This window comes from Toxotes jaculatrix, chromosome 8 (genome assembly GCF_017976425.1).
Source record: "Toxotes jaculatrix isolate fToxJac2 chromosome 8, fToxJac2.pri, whole genome shotgun sequence".
Lineage (NCBI taxonomy): Eukaryota > Metazoa > Chordata > Actinopteri > Toxotidae > Toxotes > Toxotes jaculatrix.
The window spans coordinates 9,380,790-9,400,159 of NC_054401.1; the positions used below are offsets into that span (position 1 = coordinate 9,380,790).

The 19,370-nt window shown below is 42.9% G+C and overlaps 2 protein-coding genes across 5 annotated transcripts; both read right to left on the bottom strand.

The window, feature by feature from the left end:
• Positions 1-302: 302 nt before the first annotated feature.
• Positions 303-11,399, bottom strand: mdc1 (mediator of DNA damage checkpoint 1). 3 transcript variants are annotated; one of them, XM_041044142.1, is made up of 13 exons: positions 11,378-11,399; positions 10,522-10,686; positions 9,834-10,421; positions 9,665-9,743; positions 8,289-9,535; positions 7,893-7,955; positions 7,138-7,794; positions 4,409-7,092; positions 3,827-3,958; positions 2,865-3,047; positions 2,593-2,718; positions 1,877-1,987; positions 303-1,737 (listed from the first exon to the last, which is right to left on the bottom strand). In XM_041044142.1, exons 2-13 carry the CDS (start codon positions 10,655-10,657, stop codon positions 1,534-1,536), a joined length of 6,210 nt encoding a protein of 2,069 aa, XP_040900076.1. In that variant the 5' UTR covers positions 10,658-10,686; positions 11,378-11,399; the 3' UTR covers positions 303-1,533. The 3 variants fall into 3 exon arrangements, with proteins under 3 accessions (XP_040900076.1, XP_040900074.1, XP_040900075.1); XM_041044140.1 differs by having other exon boundaries at positions 4,409-7,794; XM_041044141.1 differs by having other exon boundaries at positions 4,409-7,794; positions 10,522-10,683; positions 11,378-11,397.
• Positions 11,400-13,137: 1,738 nt separating this feature from the next.
• Positions 13,138-17,753, bottom strand: tubb5 (tubulin, beta 5). Of its 2 annotated transcripts, none has more exons than XM_041044255.1 (5): positions 17,620-17,753; positions 14,942-15,050; positions 14,570-14,677; positions 14,230-14,474; positions 13,138-14,109 (listed from the first exon to the last, which is right to left on the bottom strand). In XM_041044255.1, the coding sequence occupies exons 1-5, from the start codon at positions 17,674-17,676 to the stop codon at positions 13,297-13,299; spliced, it is 1,332 nt and encodes a 443-aa protein (XP_040900189.1). In that variant the 5' UTR covers positions 17,677-17,753; the 3' UTR covers positions 13,138-13,296. The 2 variants fall into 2 exon arrangements, with proteins under 2 accessions (XP_040900189.1, XP_040900188.1); XM_041044254.1 differs by having other exon boundaries at positions 14,570-14,680.
• Positions 17,754-19,370: the final 1,617 nt, after the last annotated feature.

Consider the following 19,370-nt stretch of genomic DNA (forward strand, 5'->3'; position numbering starts at 1 on the left):
TGAGCTTTAAGGTTCATTCTTTACCCCAGAAACAGTAATTTGGGAAAACACTTACTTGGTGTTTTCCAACCAAGCAACTCCATCAGCAAAAAAGACCATGAGATTTGGCAGAAAGCTTAGGGAAAAGGAATGTAAGGGGATTCTGTGTTGAGATTTTGACATTAAAATAAGTTCAGCTGAACAATTAAGAAACATTGGTAGATCACCCTAAATACTAAACAATACAGATACAGATATAATAAAGTACCAAAATATCCACATTACGTGTACTGACAGTAATACACACTTGGTTAAAGGTAACAGAAAATATTTAATGTTTTCATTGACAGAACGGACTGATTCCATGATTTTGTGAAAATACAAACTTGGTGTTAAGATATTAGCTAGTTAACAGTTCTAAAAATGACAAGCTAATGAGTCTTTAAAACACCAATGACAGAGCATGAAAAAAAAAATTAAATGTTAGTTCTGTTCTCTATGTTTTTTTTTTTTCTTTTTTTCTGTACAATAACAACACACCCTCAAGGCTGGATTTTAAAAAGTGAGGAGACAGTAGATAAATGCATGGCAAGGACAAACATCATAAGATATTGATGGAGAAGCCGCATCAGCATTAAGGTGCCTTAATGGAGTAGGTGGTGGTGGTGGTTAATGGAGACAGGAACAACAGATACACTGGCAGGTTCATGATTCCATTGGTATGAAAGGCACTATGCACTTCTTATAAGGAAAGGAAACAAGCTTTTTTTCATCTACTGGCCACCGTAGCTGATGGATTTCTAGACACACCCCATGGGTTCCAAGGTTCCACCGTCCAAACATGATTTATACAACTCCTTCTTTATGGTTGGTTACCTGCCAAAAAGGCTGACTGAATTTAAGCACTTAGGAAACGCAGAGAAGCAGCAATTTAGCCGTGTTAATTCCTGCTCTGATTGTTGTTGTTGTATAAAGGGAGGGGTGGAGCACACAGGAGGAGGAGAGGGGAGAGTGACAAGGACAGTCAATGGGTAATTATTTAACACCCTGCGTAGCAGCAACGTCACTTTGTAATTTAAAAGTCAAACATTTTTCCACATGTACCAGGCAAAAGGTAAGAAAATAAGAAAAGTCAGTAAGTCCTAAACTGAGAGTAGAGTTTTGAAACATAAAAATGAGAGACACCTGTCCCCTTTGGAACGCTTCCTAAATTTTGGTTCTCTTGCAAAAGAGAAAGTTTTATATTTAAACAAGTATTTTCTTTCCACATTTGCCTGCTAACAGTAAAATAACACGCATGATTCCAGGACTGACAATGTACGTACAAAATGTCTTTACACTTACATGATCATTCAAGTTCTCATTCACGTTTTGCTGTATTTGCCTTATACATTCTTCAGGTCTGTCATACAAACAGCTGACTCACTAGTGCTTCTGTCAGTCTCTGATTTGAAAGGGTATCTACAATCGATAAATGCATACATGCTAGAAAAGATTTCCCGCACATATGTAGGTGCATCATTGTGTGTATATTTACAGTACACCCTTCCACCGCTATGACTTCTTTCTGCCCCTTCCTCTGCCTCCTACAGGTTGTTGGTTAGTTACAGTGGCAGAGAGTGTGTGGGTTTGAAAGTCAACTTTCTGCTGAAGGATTCCTGTGAGAATGAACTCAGCAGTGACGACTGGGAGGGAAGCAGACACAGCCGGGCCACACAGCGACCGGTCCTCCTCACAGGAAATCACTACAGTCTGAGGCTAAGACAGAGCGAGGTGACAGAAAATAAAAGAGGTTATTCAGATTTAGATTTGAGGTGGAAGGATAAGATGTGAAGACAGAGTACCACAATTTAATGTCGATTTACTTTGTGTGAAACATGAGAAGTTTGACTGGTACCTTGTGGGAAGAGGGCATCTTAGGTAGAAAGGTAGCTCCACTGCAGGAGATTATGTCTTTCATTTGAACTGGCTCCGGCTTCACTGATTTTGTGACGTGGATCTCATATCCCTAGGAGAAGATAAAGTACACAACACCTAAACAAATATGATTGCTCTCTCTTTTTATTTAATTTCACCTCCAGAAATCAATACAAGGCTCTTGGGAATGGATTTTGGTATTACACAGGTATACTGTTCCCTAATTAAGGGCAGTATCAGCATAATATGTGGTATCACACTATCCCTTTGCAGCTTTGATAAAGCAGCACAGGGTAGGATGATATGTAACAGAGATGGAAACATTACTGCTTCCTTATGTGAAGTGCCCATAAAACATAACCAGTACATTAACAGTAAATGTCAAATTACTTCCCACAAGCCACAGTGTAATGGTAAACAATCCACATCGTGCTCTTGTAAAGATGTGAGCACATTCAACATCAAAGACGCTGAGCTAAAAGCACGGCCTGTAAGAGTGAAGGTTTTCACATCTCTTATAGGCTGACAATGATTCTCACAGTAACATTTCTGGATTTCCACCATGACTCACTATTGCTCAGCGTCTGTATTACCCATCACCTTTGTGCATTCTGTGAAGGGAAATACCACACTGACATACTCCCTCACTCACAGTATATAAGCACAGAAATAAATAGGTTGAGTGAGTTAGAGTACCTGTAAGAGAGGCTGATTGCTGGCAATCCTCAGAGACTCCTGCAGGCTGAAACTGAACTTCTTCTCCTGCTCCAGATCCTTCACAATGAAAGCATTAGGAGACAGGAAGCTCCCAGCTTTACCACTCTGAAACACCAGAAGAGCAGTGTGTCTATTTGAGTATGTCTCTGTATGTGTATGTACTATTTTTGTATATACTTCCACATTCATTTATCAAAGAGAGAACGAAAACCTGGTCTGGGGCCAGTTTAACTGCTAATATAGTAACTAACCTTTTCCAGCCAGTGTGTGGTGACAATGGGGACTCCTTTGGCCACCGCACACAGGAACTTGACAGTCCTGCGCACTTTATCAGTCACCAGGCAGTTCATGTCTGCCACACCTTTAGCCATGCTGCCTCCTAAACGAGCCAACACTCTCTCTCCGGCCTCATCCACCACGCCTGTGAACAGCACCTGAGGGGGCGACAGACACACAGTGTTGTTTTAAGTCAGTTCAGATCTGGACAGAGTTCTGATCCACTGAGATTAGATTTTTTTAGGAAATGAGGGCTCTGAAACAAACTCTGATTCTAGTTCCTGTAACTTTAGCAGAGCATATCTTTCTTGTGCATTTCTTCACGCATATCTGGGTCATTTCCTGAAGCTGATTTAAATTACATAATTACTCCTCACGAATAAAAAGACAGATTGCTTGAGGGAGCGCTGAGCAGTTATTTCGTGCCACCTAAGTTCAAAACAGCTGTCTTTCCAGCACAAACAAAAGAAAGATTGTAAGACTCTGCAAAGATGAATTACACCAACATTCTTGGTGTGAATGAGGCACTTTAGGAAACAGAGTCAAGATTCAGTTGCACAGATTAATATGACTCTCATGTCGGTCCATTCTATTTGAAGCTAGAGCCAGGAGGCAATTAGTCTAGCCTAGCATAAACACTGGAAAAAGGGGGAAACATGACTTGTCATTTTTACATTTCTGTTGGTGTAAGGATTAAATAAAGAAGACACAGGGTGTTAATTAGTCAGCTGCAGAGGTGTAGGTAAGTGTGTTACTGAATTTAGAAGAGAGCCAGGTAAGCTGTTTCCCCCTGCTCCCAGTATCTATGCTGAGTTAGGTTAATCAGATATGAGAGTGGTATCAATCTTCTTGTCTAATTTTGTTCCTTTATATTGTTTAACATTACAGTCAAATGTCCCTCTTGTGTGCACAGGAACGCACAGATAAACAAACAAACCTTGTAGGCCTGGCTCACAGCTCGTAGTCGACCACTAGCCGCAGGGGAAGCAGGGGAGGAGCGAGGGGTCTTTGCCACAGGAGAGGAGCCCACAGGAGCCTGTCGCTTCCGGGATACACTGCTGGTTCGAGTCTAGGGCGGTTAAATAAAAGCATGAAACACACATAGAGAATGGTGGGGAGAGGAGGAGTAAAGAATGCAAAGATAATAAAACATCAGAGTAGGAAGTGACTGTGTCACCACTGGGCCACTTAATTCATTAGTGTATTAATGGTCAGACTACTCTTGTTGCGGAGAGACGGGGAGAGACCTCGACAGTCCCTGATGTTGATTGCAGAACATTATGATGGCTGGAAAAGCTGACTCATAGAAAGAAATGCACTGGGGCCTTTGGCCAAAGTACCGTAAAAGCCTACCATTTCAAGGACAGAAGTTCCTAAACACTAATTATACACTACTCAGCTTTCTGTTTTTTTTTCTGATTTATGTTTCAGCCTTAATGTATTTTTGTTTCAATCACAACAGCGACTTCTAAGGCCTTAAAATTTCAAATGCAGGTTTAAAGTGAATTAATGAAGTCACCTCTGATGCCTCCACTTTTGCATCCTGTTTCATGGAAGTGACAGATGTTCCACTTTCTTCCTGTGCCACTTTCATATTTTTCTGTACCGCCGATGAGCGACCTCTTGCTCTCTTCTCAACAATGTCCTTCTCCATTTTCTCACTCTCTTCTTTTATCTCCACTTGAAGAGGAGATTCTTTTGAATTCCTCTTGGCATCAGTGGTGGATGCCCTACTTCTCCTTTTAGCTTGGACAGGATTCTCATCTTTTGCCTCACCTTTCCCTTCTTCTTCTGTTGCCTCTGTTGTTTGGACTGTCTCTTTCCCTTTTGAAATTTTGGAGCTACTAGAGGAATCCTCCTCTGTATTTGCCTCCAGCTCTCTTTTCCTTCCTTTTCTTTTGTCTTTAGCCTCACGTCCATCACTAACTGCAGGAGGTACTGGTGCCTCAATGGTTTCACTCTTTGCTGCTTTTTGGCCTCTGCCCCTGACATTCCTTTTAGGCAGAAGTGATTCCTCTCGGGCACAACCTTCCTCCTGAACTGACTGGCCTTCCTCATCTGCAGCAGTAGGTTTGGAGTCATTTGTGTTGGCTCCCCGCCTCCCCCTTGTGGTACTAGCCTGCTTAGGGTCTGTCTTCTCTTCATTATCTTCCTGAAGAACCACATTAGAGGATCCCTCTGTTCTCCTGCTCTTCCTGCCTCTGGCTGCAGGTTTGGGATCTGAATTCTGGTCACTCTGGCTACTGACAGGAGGGATGGAGTTTGGCCCAGGCTCTGTTTTCCTCAGTCTTCCTCGCTGCCTGCTTCCTCTTCCTCTGTTTTGAGAGCTCACACTGCAGCTAGAAATCTCAGAATGGAGAGAACTGGAGGAGTTTGACCTTGAAAGGACTCCCTGAGGAGAAATATCATTACTGTCCCACTCTGTTGTCTCTGCGGCCACAGTCGTCCTCCTATTGCTGCTTCTGGCAATGCTGGCCTGGGGTGGTTCACTGGTCCTCTTTGCTCCTCTGCCTCGGCCTCTGCCCCTGCTCTCCTGGGTATTGAGACTTGAAGCTGATCTCTCGGAGCTGACCGAGTTGGAAGAATTGGAGCGAGATCTAGTTCTCCTTGCTGGGACATCATCATTGTTGGTTGATATGGTTGAGTTTTGTTCTGACTCTGTTGTACACAGGGCAGCCATTGTTCTTCTGGTTGCTCTTCTACCTCTTGTGAGCTTGTTCAGTTCTTCCTTGTTTTCTTGTTGCTCTTTTATTTCTTTTTCTTTCTCCAGTCTTTCTCTTTCTTCCCTTTCCTTTGCTTCCCTCTGCAGTCTTGCTTGGTGTTCTTGTTCCTTCCTCTCCCTCTCAAGTCTCTCTTCTAGTTCCCTCTTTTCTGTTTCCAATCTTTCTTTTTCTTCCTGTTCCTTTCTTTCCTTTTCTATCCTCTCTGTCTCTTCTCTCTCCAATTTCTCTTTCTCTTCTCTTTCTGCCTTTTCATGCTCCAATCTCTCCTTTTCTTCATTCGCCTTTCTTTCCCTCTCCAACTGTTCTTCCTTTTCTTTCTGTATCAAATCATATCTTACTTTTTCTTGTTCATTTTTCTCTTTCTCTGCTCTCTGCTGTTCAAGTCTTATCATCTCTGCTCTATCAGCCTGCAATCTTTCTTGTTCTTCCATCTCTTTTCTTTCCCTGTCTATTTTTTCTTGTTCTTCCCTTCTATGCTGTCTCTCTATCTCCTTTTGTTCCCTTTCATCAATCACCCTCTTTTCCTTCTCCATTGTTTCTCTCTCTTGATTTCTGAGGTCTGCAGCATCTGTCTCCTCTCTCGATCCCCCTTCTTGTTTTTTGATTTTTAGGCTGCCGTTTTCGGCATCCTCATTTCCTTCACGTTCATGCTTTTCGTGCTCTTCCTCATCGTCTTTCTGCTGCCTCAGGGATTTTTTCTCTCTAGCCCTTCTAGCCTGATTTACTTCCTCCTCTTCCTCACTCTCATTGTCATCAGGCCTGAATTTCCCTCTGATTCCTCTGGAAGCTTTCTTCTTCTCTCTTGTCTGTCTCTTTTGAGGTTCAGAATACTCTGCCTGCTCTTCCTCCTCTCTTAATCTTGCCCTTGTCCCTCTTTTATTTCTACCACTGACTCCACTGGTTTCAGATTCAGATTGTCCCCCCCTTCGTCTCTCAGGTTGCTCACCACTGTGTGTTTCCACGGGCTGGGTTTCAACAGTAGAGACCTCAGACTCTGTGAGCGGCTGTGTCTCCTCAAGTGGCAGTGCCTTTGCTTTTCTTTTTCGAAAAACGGGAATTGAGTCTTCTTCATCACTCTCTCCATCTTCACCTGTATCCACTGGCTGAGTTTGAACAACAGAGAGCTCAGAGTTTGTGAGTGTTTGTGTCTGCTCTTCGTCGAGTCGCAGTTGCTTTGCTTTTCTTTTTCGTGGGCCTGCCATCGAGTCCTCATCATCACTTTCCTCATTTTCACTTGTAGCTATGGGCTGGGTTTCAGCACAACCAAAGTGCATGGGCTGGGTTTCAGCACCTGATACCTCTGAACTAATGAGGGGCTGTGTCTGCTCCTCCTCAAGCTGCAGTGGCTTTGCTTTTCTTTTTTGTGGACCCAGAATAGATTCTTCATCATTGCTTTCCTCATCATCACATGTACGAATGGGCTGGGTATCAGCAACAGACAGAACTTCACCAGAGGGTCTCTGCCGAGCTTGAGCTGTCTCCCCGTGGTCTTCCCTCTCTTCTGTTTCGTTCTGTGTTACGAGCTTAACTTGCTGTACAGAGGTAAAAGGCTTGTCTGTTACCAAAGTCTCCTCTTGCCTAAAGGCAGACATTGGTTGGGTTTCAGCCATGGCAAGAGTACATGAGGTAGGAAAGCTTAAAGGCTGAGTCTCAGCAGTAGAGGTAGCGTTTTTTCTCTTGTCTTCACCTCTTTCGTTCTCTGAATCACTGTATGGCTCTGAAATATATGCCTGCGTTGCTTCTAGTGCCAAATCTACCAGACCATCTTCAGGCTCCACATCCTCTCCACAGGCCTGTGTAGCTTCCAGATTTGGGTCATTCTCTTCAGAGTTTCTGTCTGCGCTTGATATGGCTGCAAATGCTTGGGTACCTTCCAGATTCGTTCTCCCTTTCACAGAGACATACGCCTGCGTGCTCTCCATAGCCAGAGCTTGGGCCTGACACTGCAGGTGGCTGCTGTCAGACAATCCCAGCTGAAAAGACCCTTCTCTGCTCGATTGTTCATCTCTTTCTTCACCAGAAGTTTCAAGGCCAAAAGCTTGGGTGGGGTCCATTGTGTGGTCCTCCGGAGGGTTATTCTGGCAATCTCGGGACTGAAGAACGAAGGACTGCGTTTCAGCCACAACAAAGTCCTCATCCTCCTGGCTGTCTGAGAAGGAAGACAGTGCTACAGGTCCTGCACCTGGGAGACCGAGAAGCCAAATTAAAGATGATTGTGCAACACTTGTCTGAGAACAAAGTTATGTGCTGTTTAAATGTATTAAAAAACAGTTTACTCACGTCTAAATGGAACTGAAGACGGACTCAGGAAAGCCTGAGTTTCCATATCTTCCACTTCTCCTTCTGGAATCATCCCAAAATAAAAATAAAAATAACAAAATTAAAAGACAATTTAAACATTATTCATACAGCGGATTAAGGAGGTCATGGTGAAAAACTGGATCACTTAAATGATAAAACATGTGGCTTCACTTTAGTGATTGTGTGGAGAATCTATTCTATTCAGCATCTCTTGACTGCTTAAGTTATTCATAAAAGCCATTCTGAGCTCTTTCTATTTTTTCTTGTATTTTTTTGTTAATTGAAAAAGAGATTAATCAGTAATAAAAATAATCATTAGTTGCAGACCACATGTATTCCATAAAGTTCTCATTTGAAAATAGATGGACTAATTACCTGACAACTGTACAGGAGTAGAGCAGTTCTGCAGAGGAGGAGCCAGCAACCCAGATGTTTTTTCACTGCATAGGTTAGGGATCTGGCCCTCACCTGCCTCTCCAGTACCTGCCTCCTCATCCTCCACATCTGTATCACTGTCCACTTTAAGGTCAGCTGGACTGACCCCGTCCCCAGCAGGGGGCACACTGGGTCCGTCCGCATTTGTGTCTGCATCAGAATGTGACATGGGACCAGGAGAAACTGACAGGGTTGTGACAGTAACAGGTATAACTAGAGGAGAATCATCTTCCACGTCTGTGTCACTGTCAGACAGTTTGTCAGCCCCTCCATCTGCGGTGGTGCATGATTCTGTGGCAGCAGACACTACAAGGGGTTCACTGAGGGCAGGGGCAGGGACAGCTTCATCATCTGTGTCACTGTCTAGATGTAGGCTATGATGAGCAGCAGGGGCAGATTCAGGCCCAGCTGGCTTTATATCTAATCTAGTGGGAGTTTCATCTATTTTAGAGCTTGGTTTATTTGTTCCACATTCCCCTTCTTCTTCCTCATCAACATCTGTGTCACTGTCTAGGTGGAAATCCTTCGGCTGCATCAAAGGAGCCGTGTCAGCTGTGTGTGCACTCTGACATGACATGGGTTTTGCTTTTGTGGCAGCGTCTGACACAGCAGCATCGTCATCCACATCAGTGTCACTGTCTGCAGTGACTGCCTCAGGCTGAGTAACCGAATCAACATGAGGAGGTTTGGTATGGTCATCAGAAGAAGGCACAGTTTTAGGGCTCTGGGGCTCAGGGGCTGTGTCTAAGGTATCATCATCCTCATCGACATCTGTATCACTGTCCATGTGAAACTGGGCTGTGTTTGGTGGCTGACTGACTGGGTTTGTGGTCAAAGTCACAGGAGCAGCGGACGCCACGCCTTCCTCCTCTCCCTCCAAATCAGTGTCACTGTCCATGTTAAATGCAGGGATTGCATCTGTGGTGACTGCTGGTGTAGGCACGGGCAATTCATCTTCTCCCCTAAGACTGACGTTGCTTTCATGTTTCACTGGCACATGTTGTTCACTTTTCTCAGGTGCTGCTCTTTCTTCCTCCTCTTCACTATCGTCCACAATCACAAGTGCCTTTTTCTCCTCCAGCACCTGTCCACCCACATCTACTTCTGTCTCCTCCTTGCTGAAGCCGACATGTCTGTAAGGTTTATTTTTAGTGGAAGAGGATGGTGTAATAGGACTTTCATCCTCACTGTAAAAAAACAGAAAACAAGGCAACAAGAATTATAATTCCGAAATGAAAGAATGAATATCTAATTCTGGGTATAACTATACATACGTTTTAAAAAAAAGGTTCCAAAAAAAGTTGTTGCTAATATACCTTTCAGGGACGACTTTGTTCGTGGGACTCAAGAATGTTGAACAAGTGGGACTAGATTTCTGAGAGTCAGAATCGGACACTGTAAAAGATGAGATAAAGATGAGCTTGTAAAACATCACATACAAAACACAGAGACTCATTTCTATACATATTTACAGAATTTACATACCTAGACCCTTGCACCTTCTGTCTCTGCCTCCCCCTCTTTCTCCATCTGAGTCAGAGTCAGATTCTGGGACCAGGGTCCCCTGCGGCTGGGTTGGAGTTTGCTCAAAGGACAGGCAAGTGGTTCTGACAGGAGTCTTCGTTAATGACACCCTAGCCTTCGCACCTCCGTTGACACATTTCCTGCTCTCTGCGCTTTTGTCACCTCCCTTTTCCCCCGAGGCATCTGGCAACCTGGCCTTTACACTAGTATTTCTGCTCACAGGAGTCCTCATGTCCCCTTGAGAAGAGACTGTGTCTACAGCGCAGCTTACATACTTACATGGGATGTCCGCCACCACCAAACTGTCACCATCACTGAGGGCATAGCGTACATTAGGTGTCAGCTTTATACGGCCCTTTCGGGTCCCATTCATGCTCTGAAGGTCCCAAACCAAAGCCTCTGTATCCACTTCACGGTGACAACCCCTTCTCCGGTAGACAGAAATGCAGATGGTAGCATGCTGCTTGGATACTGAGGGTGCTGGCAAGGGCAGGGTGCAGGTGCAGGGGTCACGGCCCAGCACATTATCTCCCAGAAAGAGGGGAAACTCTGGGTGACAGAGAACATCCATTGTAAGGAATACAAAAACAAGGCCCGTTGATCAATTACCATACCAAACATGCAATAACAGCAGCAGTAAACCACTCACCTGTCTCAGGGAAGTGTGCATTTTTTAAGATGCACAATTTAGCCAATGGTCGCCCCCTTTTATTTTCATTCTCCTCTTCATTTTCTTCCTCATCTGACTCCAAGATTGAGTCATTGATCATCTGAGTAGCATCCATTCCTCACGCAAGGTAGGACAGGATGGCTGCTGTGCATAAACGCAGATAAATGTCTATAATCTTATCCAGTAATTCCACCAACGTTAGACTCGGTAATGTTACCTGATGAACTAGCAGATATTACTGGGCAAGTCCATGAAGCTAGCATTAGCCGAGACACCTTACTGATGATCTATAACGTGGCTGTGTCTTAAACGTTCACTATGAACTGTTTAGTTAAACTTCTTTGTTGGATTTTTGCTAACATGACCTAAATGGACCTTAGCAACGATGACACAACTTTTGTCTAACGTATATGAACATTTCTTTCCAAACCACATCAATTCACAGCAATCCGACTTCCGGTCAGTGTAAAAACAAAACAACGGAACAGACGCAAACCGTTAGTTTGGGTACTTTAAACGTCAATATAACAATTTCATTTAACAGCAAATCTAACTACTCTTTGAAAATTTTCCCCTTTATTGCCAATGAGGCATGTGCTCTCAATACACGCATTATTTGGTTACCAGATTTATAGAAAATGACAATCTACGAAACTACTATGAAAAACTATGGAGGAAGTTTGCGCGGTTGAGCGAGTAGCTTGATCGTAATTCATCCAGCTGCATGGTAAAAATGACTCAAATGAGTTCATGTGTGCATTTGCAGTCTGGATGCATTAAATACTGTCTTCTGCTAAAACGGCCTAACAGGAGAATATTGTACTTTGACACCTACCTTCACACGCTTTTCCTTGCTTAGTGGAGATAAACAAAATTGTACATTTGCACATCCTGGAAAACATTTACAACGCCTACAAGAGGCGTTTCAACCGCAAATGATTGGATAGTAAAACCGTCACTAACGCTGAAGTCTGTTGCCATTGGGCACTTAGACCTCAGTCTTGTTCAAAACGTCTCTGATTGGACCAAAAATCCCCGAACCGTCATGTTCATATATTTCGCGCTTGACCCACATTTCTTAAAGGGACCATGAGGTGATGGTGGATTGAGCGAGAACAGTTCACACTGGTCTAAACTATTGTATTAACTAGTCCAGCTGTCTTTATATCTTTATAACTTGTGTTCAGTAGATGGATAACAGTACATGTCATAAACAATGCCGTAAAGTAGCATTGCAAGTAGCTGTTTTTCTCACCAAGGCCCTTTTTAAGTCAGGTATGTTTAAGTAAGCTCCAAGCACTCTATGAAAACTCTTTCATGAAAATCTGTATGTGAATATATTCAACACTAAAGCACAATGTAACATAACATGACGAGGGCCTTAATGTTGGTGTTGCCTACTATCTAACTGTGAGACCTTGTCTTGAAGGGTCCTTCCTTTCAAGATCACCATTATTTCAGTTTTGTGATTATATGTTGCATATCACTAACATAATGTGTTCGAATCAAATTACCACAAGACAATCTTGAGACCTGTGTCAGAGAAATAGGGGGCCAGCAGCTGCGTGTTTTTTTGCCCTGGGGCCCCATTGCACTTTTGTACGCACTACAGATTAGATATTCTGCCAGAGTTATTCAGTTACTGGCAGTTCACATTAGGTCATAACTTCCACTACAAGGGATTGCATACTGTTACATCACAAACTATATAAGATGAATAGTGATGATATCCATTAGGGAAAACAACATGGAAAATCTCAACAAGGCTAAATCTCTTTGTGATCCAGCACTCTCCACAAGAATTTTAATGCAAACCAGAAGTTTACAAGAAACTATCAACGAGCAAAATAGTTTTTACTTGTAGACTCCAAAATTTTTAAGCATTCAAAATTAAGAAGAATATTAAGAAGAAGAAGAATATTGTTGCTCAAAATATGTGGAACGGTATTTTGCTCAACCAAAAAAAAAAAAAAAAAATGCTGTGACTTTCTTGAATTGTATATTTAGACCATCTGAATGCTGCCAGGGTGCAGCGAGCCTGTGTTCTTAGGAGTGACTCATGCCCCAGCACTGGGATAGTTGTGGGAATGTGGCTTGGTGCAGAGAAGAAAACTTTGTGGGACTCTACCATGTTGCAGTTGGTCATGTGCCCCTAACCATCATAATGCCTGTGGACAAGTGGAGAATAAATACCTCTAGATATTACACTATATTAAATATTCCAATAATATCTGGTAACCATGCCTGACCTACGGCATGTCTTCAACATGGAATTTATTTAACTGCTTTAAAGCTTAATGCTTTTGGAACAGACATTAAACCTACTTATCTATGCATAGCAAAATTGAATTATGCATGTATTCTTCATAGTTGCAGGAAACGTGAATGTATCAGAACCTCCCACTACTGAACCTGCTCATCTAAGCTGAGTTAACATCCGTCCATCTGTGGAAAACAGTGTATTTACACTGTTTTGAAATGTGAATGAAATGTAATGGCTGAATTGTAGTTGATGTTTTATCAGGCAACAGAAATAAATAATTTATATGCAAGCATGAATCAAAGGACAACAAGTTTTCATTTTACAACTTTATTTTCAGTGAATGACAAGGGATATCTACTGTATGCTAAAGTTTGATCCTAGCAATGCTCTTAACACTATGTCGGTTTCCTGGTTACTGTTGTGGTTGTACCTTTTTGATTATTTTTCATTTTGGAATTGATGTCTTGACCCTCACATCTTCATCTTCATCTTCAAGCATCCTCTTCAGCCTCTTCCTCAAATTCACCCTCTTCCTCAGCAGTGGCATCCTGGTACTGCTGGTACTCAGACACCAGATCATTCATGTTGCTCTCTGCTTCAGTGAACTCCATTTCATCCATACCTTCACCTGTGTACCAGTGCAAGAAAGCCTTGCGACGGAACATGGCTGTGAACTGCTCAGAGATGCGCTTGAACAGCTCCTGGATGGCTGTGCTGTTGCCAATGAAAGTGACGGCCATCTTGAGGCCACGGGGTGGGATGTCACAGACAGCGGTCTTGACGTTGTTGGGGATCCATTCAACGAAGTAGCTGCTGTTCTTGTTTTGCACGTTGAGCATCTGCTCGTCAACCTCCTTCATGGACATGCGGCCACGGAACACAGCAGCGACGGTGAGATAGCGGCCGTGACGTGGGTCGCATGCAGCCATCATGTTCTTGGCATCAAACACCTGCTGGGTGAGCTCAGGAACTGTGAGGGCACGGTACTGCTGACTACCCCTGCTGGTCAGGGGGGCAAAGCCAGGCATGAAGAAGTGTAGACGGGGGAAAGGCACCATGTTGACAGCCAGTTTGCGGAGATCAGCATTGAGCTGACCAGGGAAACGCAGGCATGTGGTGACCCCACTCATGGTAGCGGACACCAGGTGGTTAAGGTCTCCGTAGGTAGGTGTGGTCAGTTTGAGAGTGCGGAAGCAGATGTCATACAGAGCTTCATTGTCAATGCAGTAGGTTTCATCTGTGTTCTCTACAAGCTGATGAACTGACAGGGTGGCATTGTAAGGCTCAACCACTGTGTCGGACACCTGGGGACAGAAAACACACAGTCCCTTTCTTCAACCTCATGATCGTAGAACAGAAACTTGAGGCAAGAGAAACTAAAATTAAAAACAAAATTCTCATGCTTTCTCACATAAGTATGTTACCTTGGGGGAAGGCACCACACTGAAGGTGTTCATGATACGGTCAGGGTACTCTTCACGGATTTTGCTGATGAGCAGGGTTCCCATACCAGATCCAGTTCCACCACCAAGAGAGTGGGTGAGCTGGAAGCCTTGCAGGCAGTCACAGCTTTCTGACTCTTTGCGGACCACATCCAGGACTGAGTCCACCAACTCAGCTCCCTCTGTGTAGTGACCCTTGGCCCAGTTGTTTCCAGCACCGCTCTGACCTAGAGGGGAAGTGGTGACATAGGTAAGCCGTTCTTTTCCCCAGTTCATAGAAGGCTTTAGTCAGTAACACAAGAAATGTCTTTATTCCACCCACCAAACACAAAATTGTCAGGTCTGAAGATCTGCCCGAAGGGTCCAGACCTCACAGAGTCCATGGTGCCAGGTTCCAAGTCCACCAGTATGGCTCGAGGCACATATTTACCTCCTCCACGAGAAAGAGAATGAGAGAAGACAGGGAGAGAGAAAAAGAGAGAGAAGAAGAGAGCAGACCAGCTCAAAAATGTAGGAAACCATAGCCCTGGATGTTACACTGGATATTTAATGTGAGCAAATCCATGTATGACAGGAGACATGAGAAAGTAACAGCACGTCTAACATTATACTTCAGAATGAAATGGCAAAGCTGAAAATATGTACATACAATATATCCTTTATGTATAAATCACATGATAAGAGAGCAGCTAACCTGTGGCCTCATTATAGTAAACACTGATCCTGTCAAGCTGCAAGTCACTGTCTCCGTGGTAAGTCCCTGTGGGATCGATGCCGTGTTCATCGCTGATCACTTCCCAGAACTGCAGACAGAAAATGAAAGGTATCACATAGCAGTTACTTGCAAAAAAAAGTATGCATCTATCCATTTGCAATGTGGTTTATGGAACTGGGGACTTTAAACGAGAAAAACAGCAGTGGGTTTGCATTTTTGGACTCTGATGAACATGACAGGATTTTTCCCCCTTCACAAAGCTGTATCTGAACCCACTCCATACAACGCAGCTGTTTATATTTCCATAGTCATCAGCTGACAGCTTAGCAGAATGCAGTTCTTTCAGATAGAAAATGCAAAGAAGAGAGCACAAAGGGACTACAGACCACTCCACGGGCAAAACTGAAAATAAACTTAATTTGCAGGCAGTCATGGTATACTGAAGACACTGATTGTGTTCAGATCTGTATTCAGGTCTTGTTCACTCTTTAAAGACTACACTCACGTCTTTAAAGGCATTAAATCCCATAAGCGAGTGTGACTTTTGCATACGTAGGCAGCTATCTGCATGCACATATTTTTATGACATCTTCCAATTCAGTCCTTTTTTTTTTGGTCATAGAGCCAGTGATTTTTTTTGCTAACAGCAGCAATAGGAGGATTTAGAGTAATCTGGATAAGCAGGCTGTATTGCAGCTCAGTACTTAAGAGATTGGGAGTCAGCTGTGGACTAAGTATCATGACATTTAAATAAGACCATGTAAAACAAAAATGACCAAGTGACCTTAATATGAGGGAGATCGCAGCAGAGTCAGACAAAGAAGGACAAAGAGTTGAAAAGGAACAGCTAAAAGACTGAAAAAATGATGAACATTTGACAGTGACACGATAGATTGCTATCAGTAAGGACTGAAAATAATCATAGTGAAAGAATGAGGACAATAAGGAGGAACGCAATGCCACACCCTGACCTAATTCACCACAATGTAGACCTTCAGCAAACCTGTCAATCATATCCACCGGACATCTGAATCAATGAGTCCTGGGGGAATGGAAACAAATGGGGATCCCCACTGCCACCAGTAGTTATTTTAACACCACATTGGACAAACACAAATTATATTCCATGATTTACACAGAGGGAAATTGATATAAATTTACTGCATTAACTCCAATCCCACAGGCCTAAACATATACACTGATTAATGCAGTCATGCAACTGCACAAAAAACATAAAAAATATACATAATTGTTACATGTTGTGTTTATTTCCTACAGCTTTTCTACCAAGACATTACTGGCATCTGCACATAAGTCAATTGAGAAGCCAGTGACTTCACCCACTGTGCATCAGCTGTTTCCTCCATTCCTCCCCCACCCTAGCCCTAATTTGGTTAGGAAAGAAATTGATTACTAAGACAGGCCCTGCTTTACAGAACATTAAAATTTCTGTCAGCAGAGCATCGCCAATATAATGATGTATCATGTAAAATATGGGTCATTGTACATGTGGTCTCCAAACTATATTTGAATACCAGGGCAAGACCCCTGCCTACATTTGAGCAGTCCTAGTTAAACATATGCTGTCTGTAGTAAATGATCAGTTGTAAAACAAAAGGAGATAATAAGACAGGGATAATAATGGGCCAAGAAGACATGTATTGTAGCAGACTGCAATTGTTACTGTAAGACTGGGTGGGTGATTTATTGATGTATTGTACTTGTGAGGCAAGACTACAGGGCCCTATTGGATAAAATATACTGTCAAATGCAATAAAATTATATACAAATTGATGAAAGGAAGTCAATGAGCACATTGAAATCTTAAAAGCTCTGATGCTCTCTGTCAGAAAATGCTCTATTTAAAAAGGGAAAACATCTTTCTTTACCAGTTATTCATGCCACACCCTTTCCACAGTTCCCCTGCTTTCTCACCAGCTGAAACAGCAGTCTGCATCCACAGCCCGCAGAAATAAAATCTAATCAATATGGGCTATTGATCCATCAGACATTTGGGGGAGAAAAAAAAAACTAGGCCTCCCATCCCAGCTCCCACTCATTGTCTGACATACCAGTTATATCTGCCTGTTGAAGACAAAGAAACCAGAGGAGTGCGGACTACACTGGCTGAAGGGCTCTGACAAGGGAAGAATAGACCGATTTTTTCCCCCCTTTCTTTTCCCACAGACAATGTCTTGAGGTCAGCTGAATCCACAGTGTCGAGACGCAGACACGCCCGGTGTTGTGTGAACAAAACCCGTCGAGGCACAAGAGCCCCGTTATACCGTTATTTCAATGCGAACGACCACGGTCCGCTGCTCCACACCCACCTATCAGTTACCGCAGTGCACAAGATTCAGACAGAAAAGCACAAAGATAAAGCATCAGATTTTCACTATTTATAAGTGGGATTTTCTTTTTTATGATGCGTTTATATACACAAAAGGTATAATATGTATGGAAGGAGTATTTTTATGTATGCACAAAGAGACAAAAGGAGTCCTTTGTCTTCATTCATATTAAAAAAAAAATACATTAAGAATTTTTATAATACGCCTAATGAGTCCTGCATAAAGAGTGGGGCGTGACAGTGACAGAAAAAAAACATAGTTTTGTAAGGAAAAAATAAATTCTTAATTATTTCATTATTCTCTTACCTTGGCACCAATCTGGTTACCGCACTGGCCGGCCTGGATGTGCACGATTTCCCTCATTGTGGATGAGAAAGTTTTACAATGACAAGCAGAAACGTTACTTCGTGAACACGAGGAGTCCTCCGCAGACTGGTGTGAGCGTGCCGGACAATGGATTTATAATGCTGGAGCGTTTCCAGAACGAGACTGGGACCGGGGAGCGGGCGTGGCCAGACACAGACCCAGCTGCTGTATTCGCGGATTGGCTGGGAGGACTGACCCAGACCCGGGAGGAGGAGGAGCACTGCTGGAGATCAGGGAGTGGAAATTAGATACAAGGATTGACCAGGCTTTTACCAGCTGGTGTCCAGAAACACCCATAGAGATGTATTACATTTTTTTTGTTTGTTTCAGAAATGACAGTGAAGTGATAAATCAGCAATTCTACATCACCAACCCTACTGTAACTACGCCTGCGGAAAGGACAGATAGCAGATGTTTTAGTTTAAAGTCTAAGACAAGATGGGGTCAGTCAGCTCAAGCCTCTCTGCACAGGGTCCATTTAGTAGCTGTTCTGGAGCCTTTTCTTTTCTTTTTTTCTTTTTACAATATTCACACAATCTTGACAATTCCTTGATGTTCCTAAATCTGTCAGACTGTTAAATCAGCAGACCAGCAGTCCTGTTACTCTGGATTCTGGTGCACTGCATCCTGCTGATGTGCTTTTGAGATTTATGTAGCCGTTCAGGCTAAGCACTGGATGAGAAAGAGAGGGATGAAACTGCTTAGCTGCTTAGTCATAATGTCTGACATGATGTACTGGAAGGCACCCAGAAACCAACCAGTACTGTAGAGCTGAAATGATTGATCAATATGAATAAAGTAATTACAAATGAATTGTCAGAATAATTAATAGATAATGAAAATAAAACTACTGTGCTGGAAAAATAACACTTTACTCCAGGTTTCCTGTGTCAGTGACTTTATATAAAACACATGAAATAAATGTACATGAGCAAAACACAGAGTAGCGGTTTGTGATCCCGCTTTGTTGGTAGTGTTTGTTTCGTTGTTTGGCTGAATGCTGGCTTTTGTTTTGGGAAACGGTGTGTGCCATGTGTTGCTAAACACATCTCAGGGAAATATTAGAAGAAAATCTTCAGGTGCAGAATGAGTTTGGCCAGTTGTCATGGAAGCTGGATGTCAAGGACTTCTTGTGCATATTTCTTCAGATCTGACGTTAATTCTTTATCTTGGAAACAGCAGTACATAATATTCTCAGAAATAGTGAGCTGGTACAGCCCTATATAGAAATTGTTTGCACACGCAGATATGCATGTATTCATTTAGCAGAATAAAAGTTACCCTTAAATGCTCCAAGCCTCCCAGAAACAATTCAGTACTGTAAGAGTTGGATCACTGCCTACAAAAATGGTAATTAGTGGCTACTCTCTGATCAGCACTATTGTGTTTAGCATGTAATGAAAGTAAACCCAAGATTTGATTAAAAATAGTGATAAATTTAATGTTCATGATACAGCCTGCTAATGCCAGACAGACAACTTCTAAAGTGATGGAACAGGTCTTGGAAAACAACCTCACCTGTCCTTGACTCAGTGACCTGGTCAAAAAGAAGAAGAAAGTTTTTTTTCTCTTCTCCAGGATTTGCTGAATCCTCATACACTCTATGCACAAATAAACAGTAGAACTTATGTAAGAGTACAGGGTCAGGCAGGTCCATAGACATTGCTGAGGCAGCTGTCAACTGATGCCTT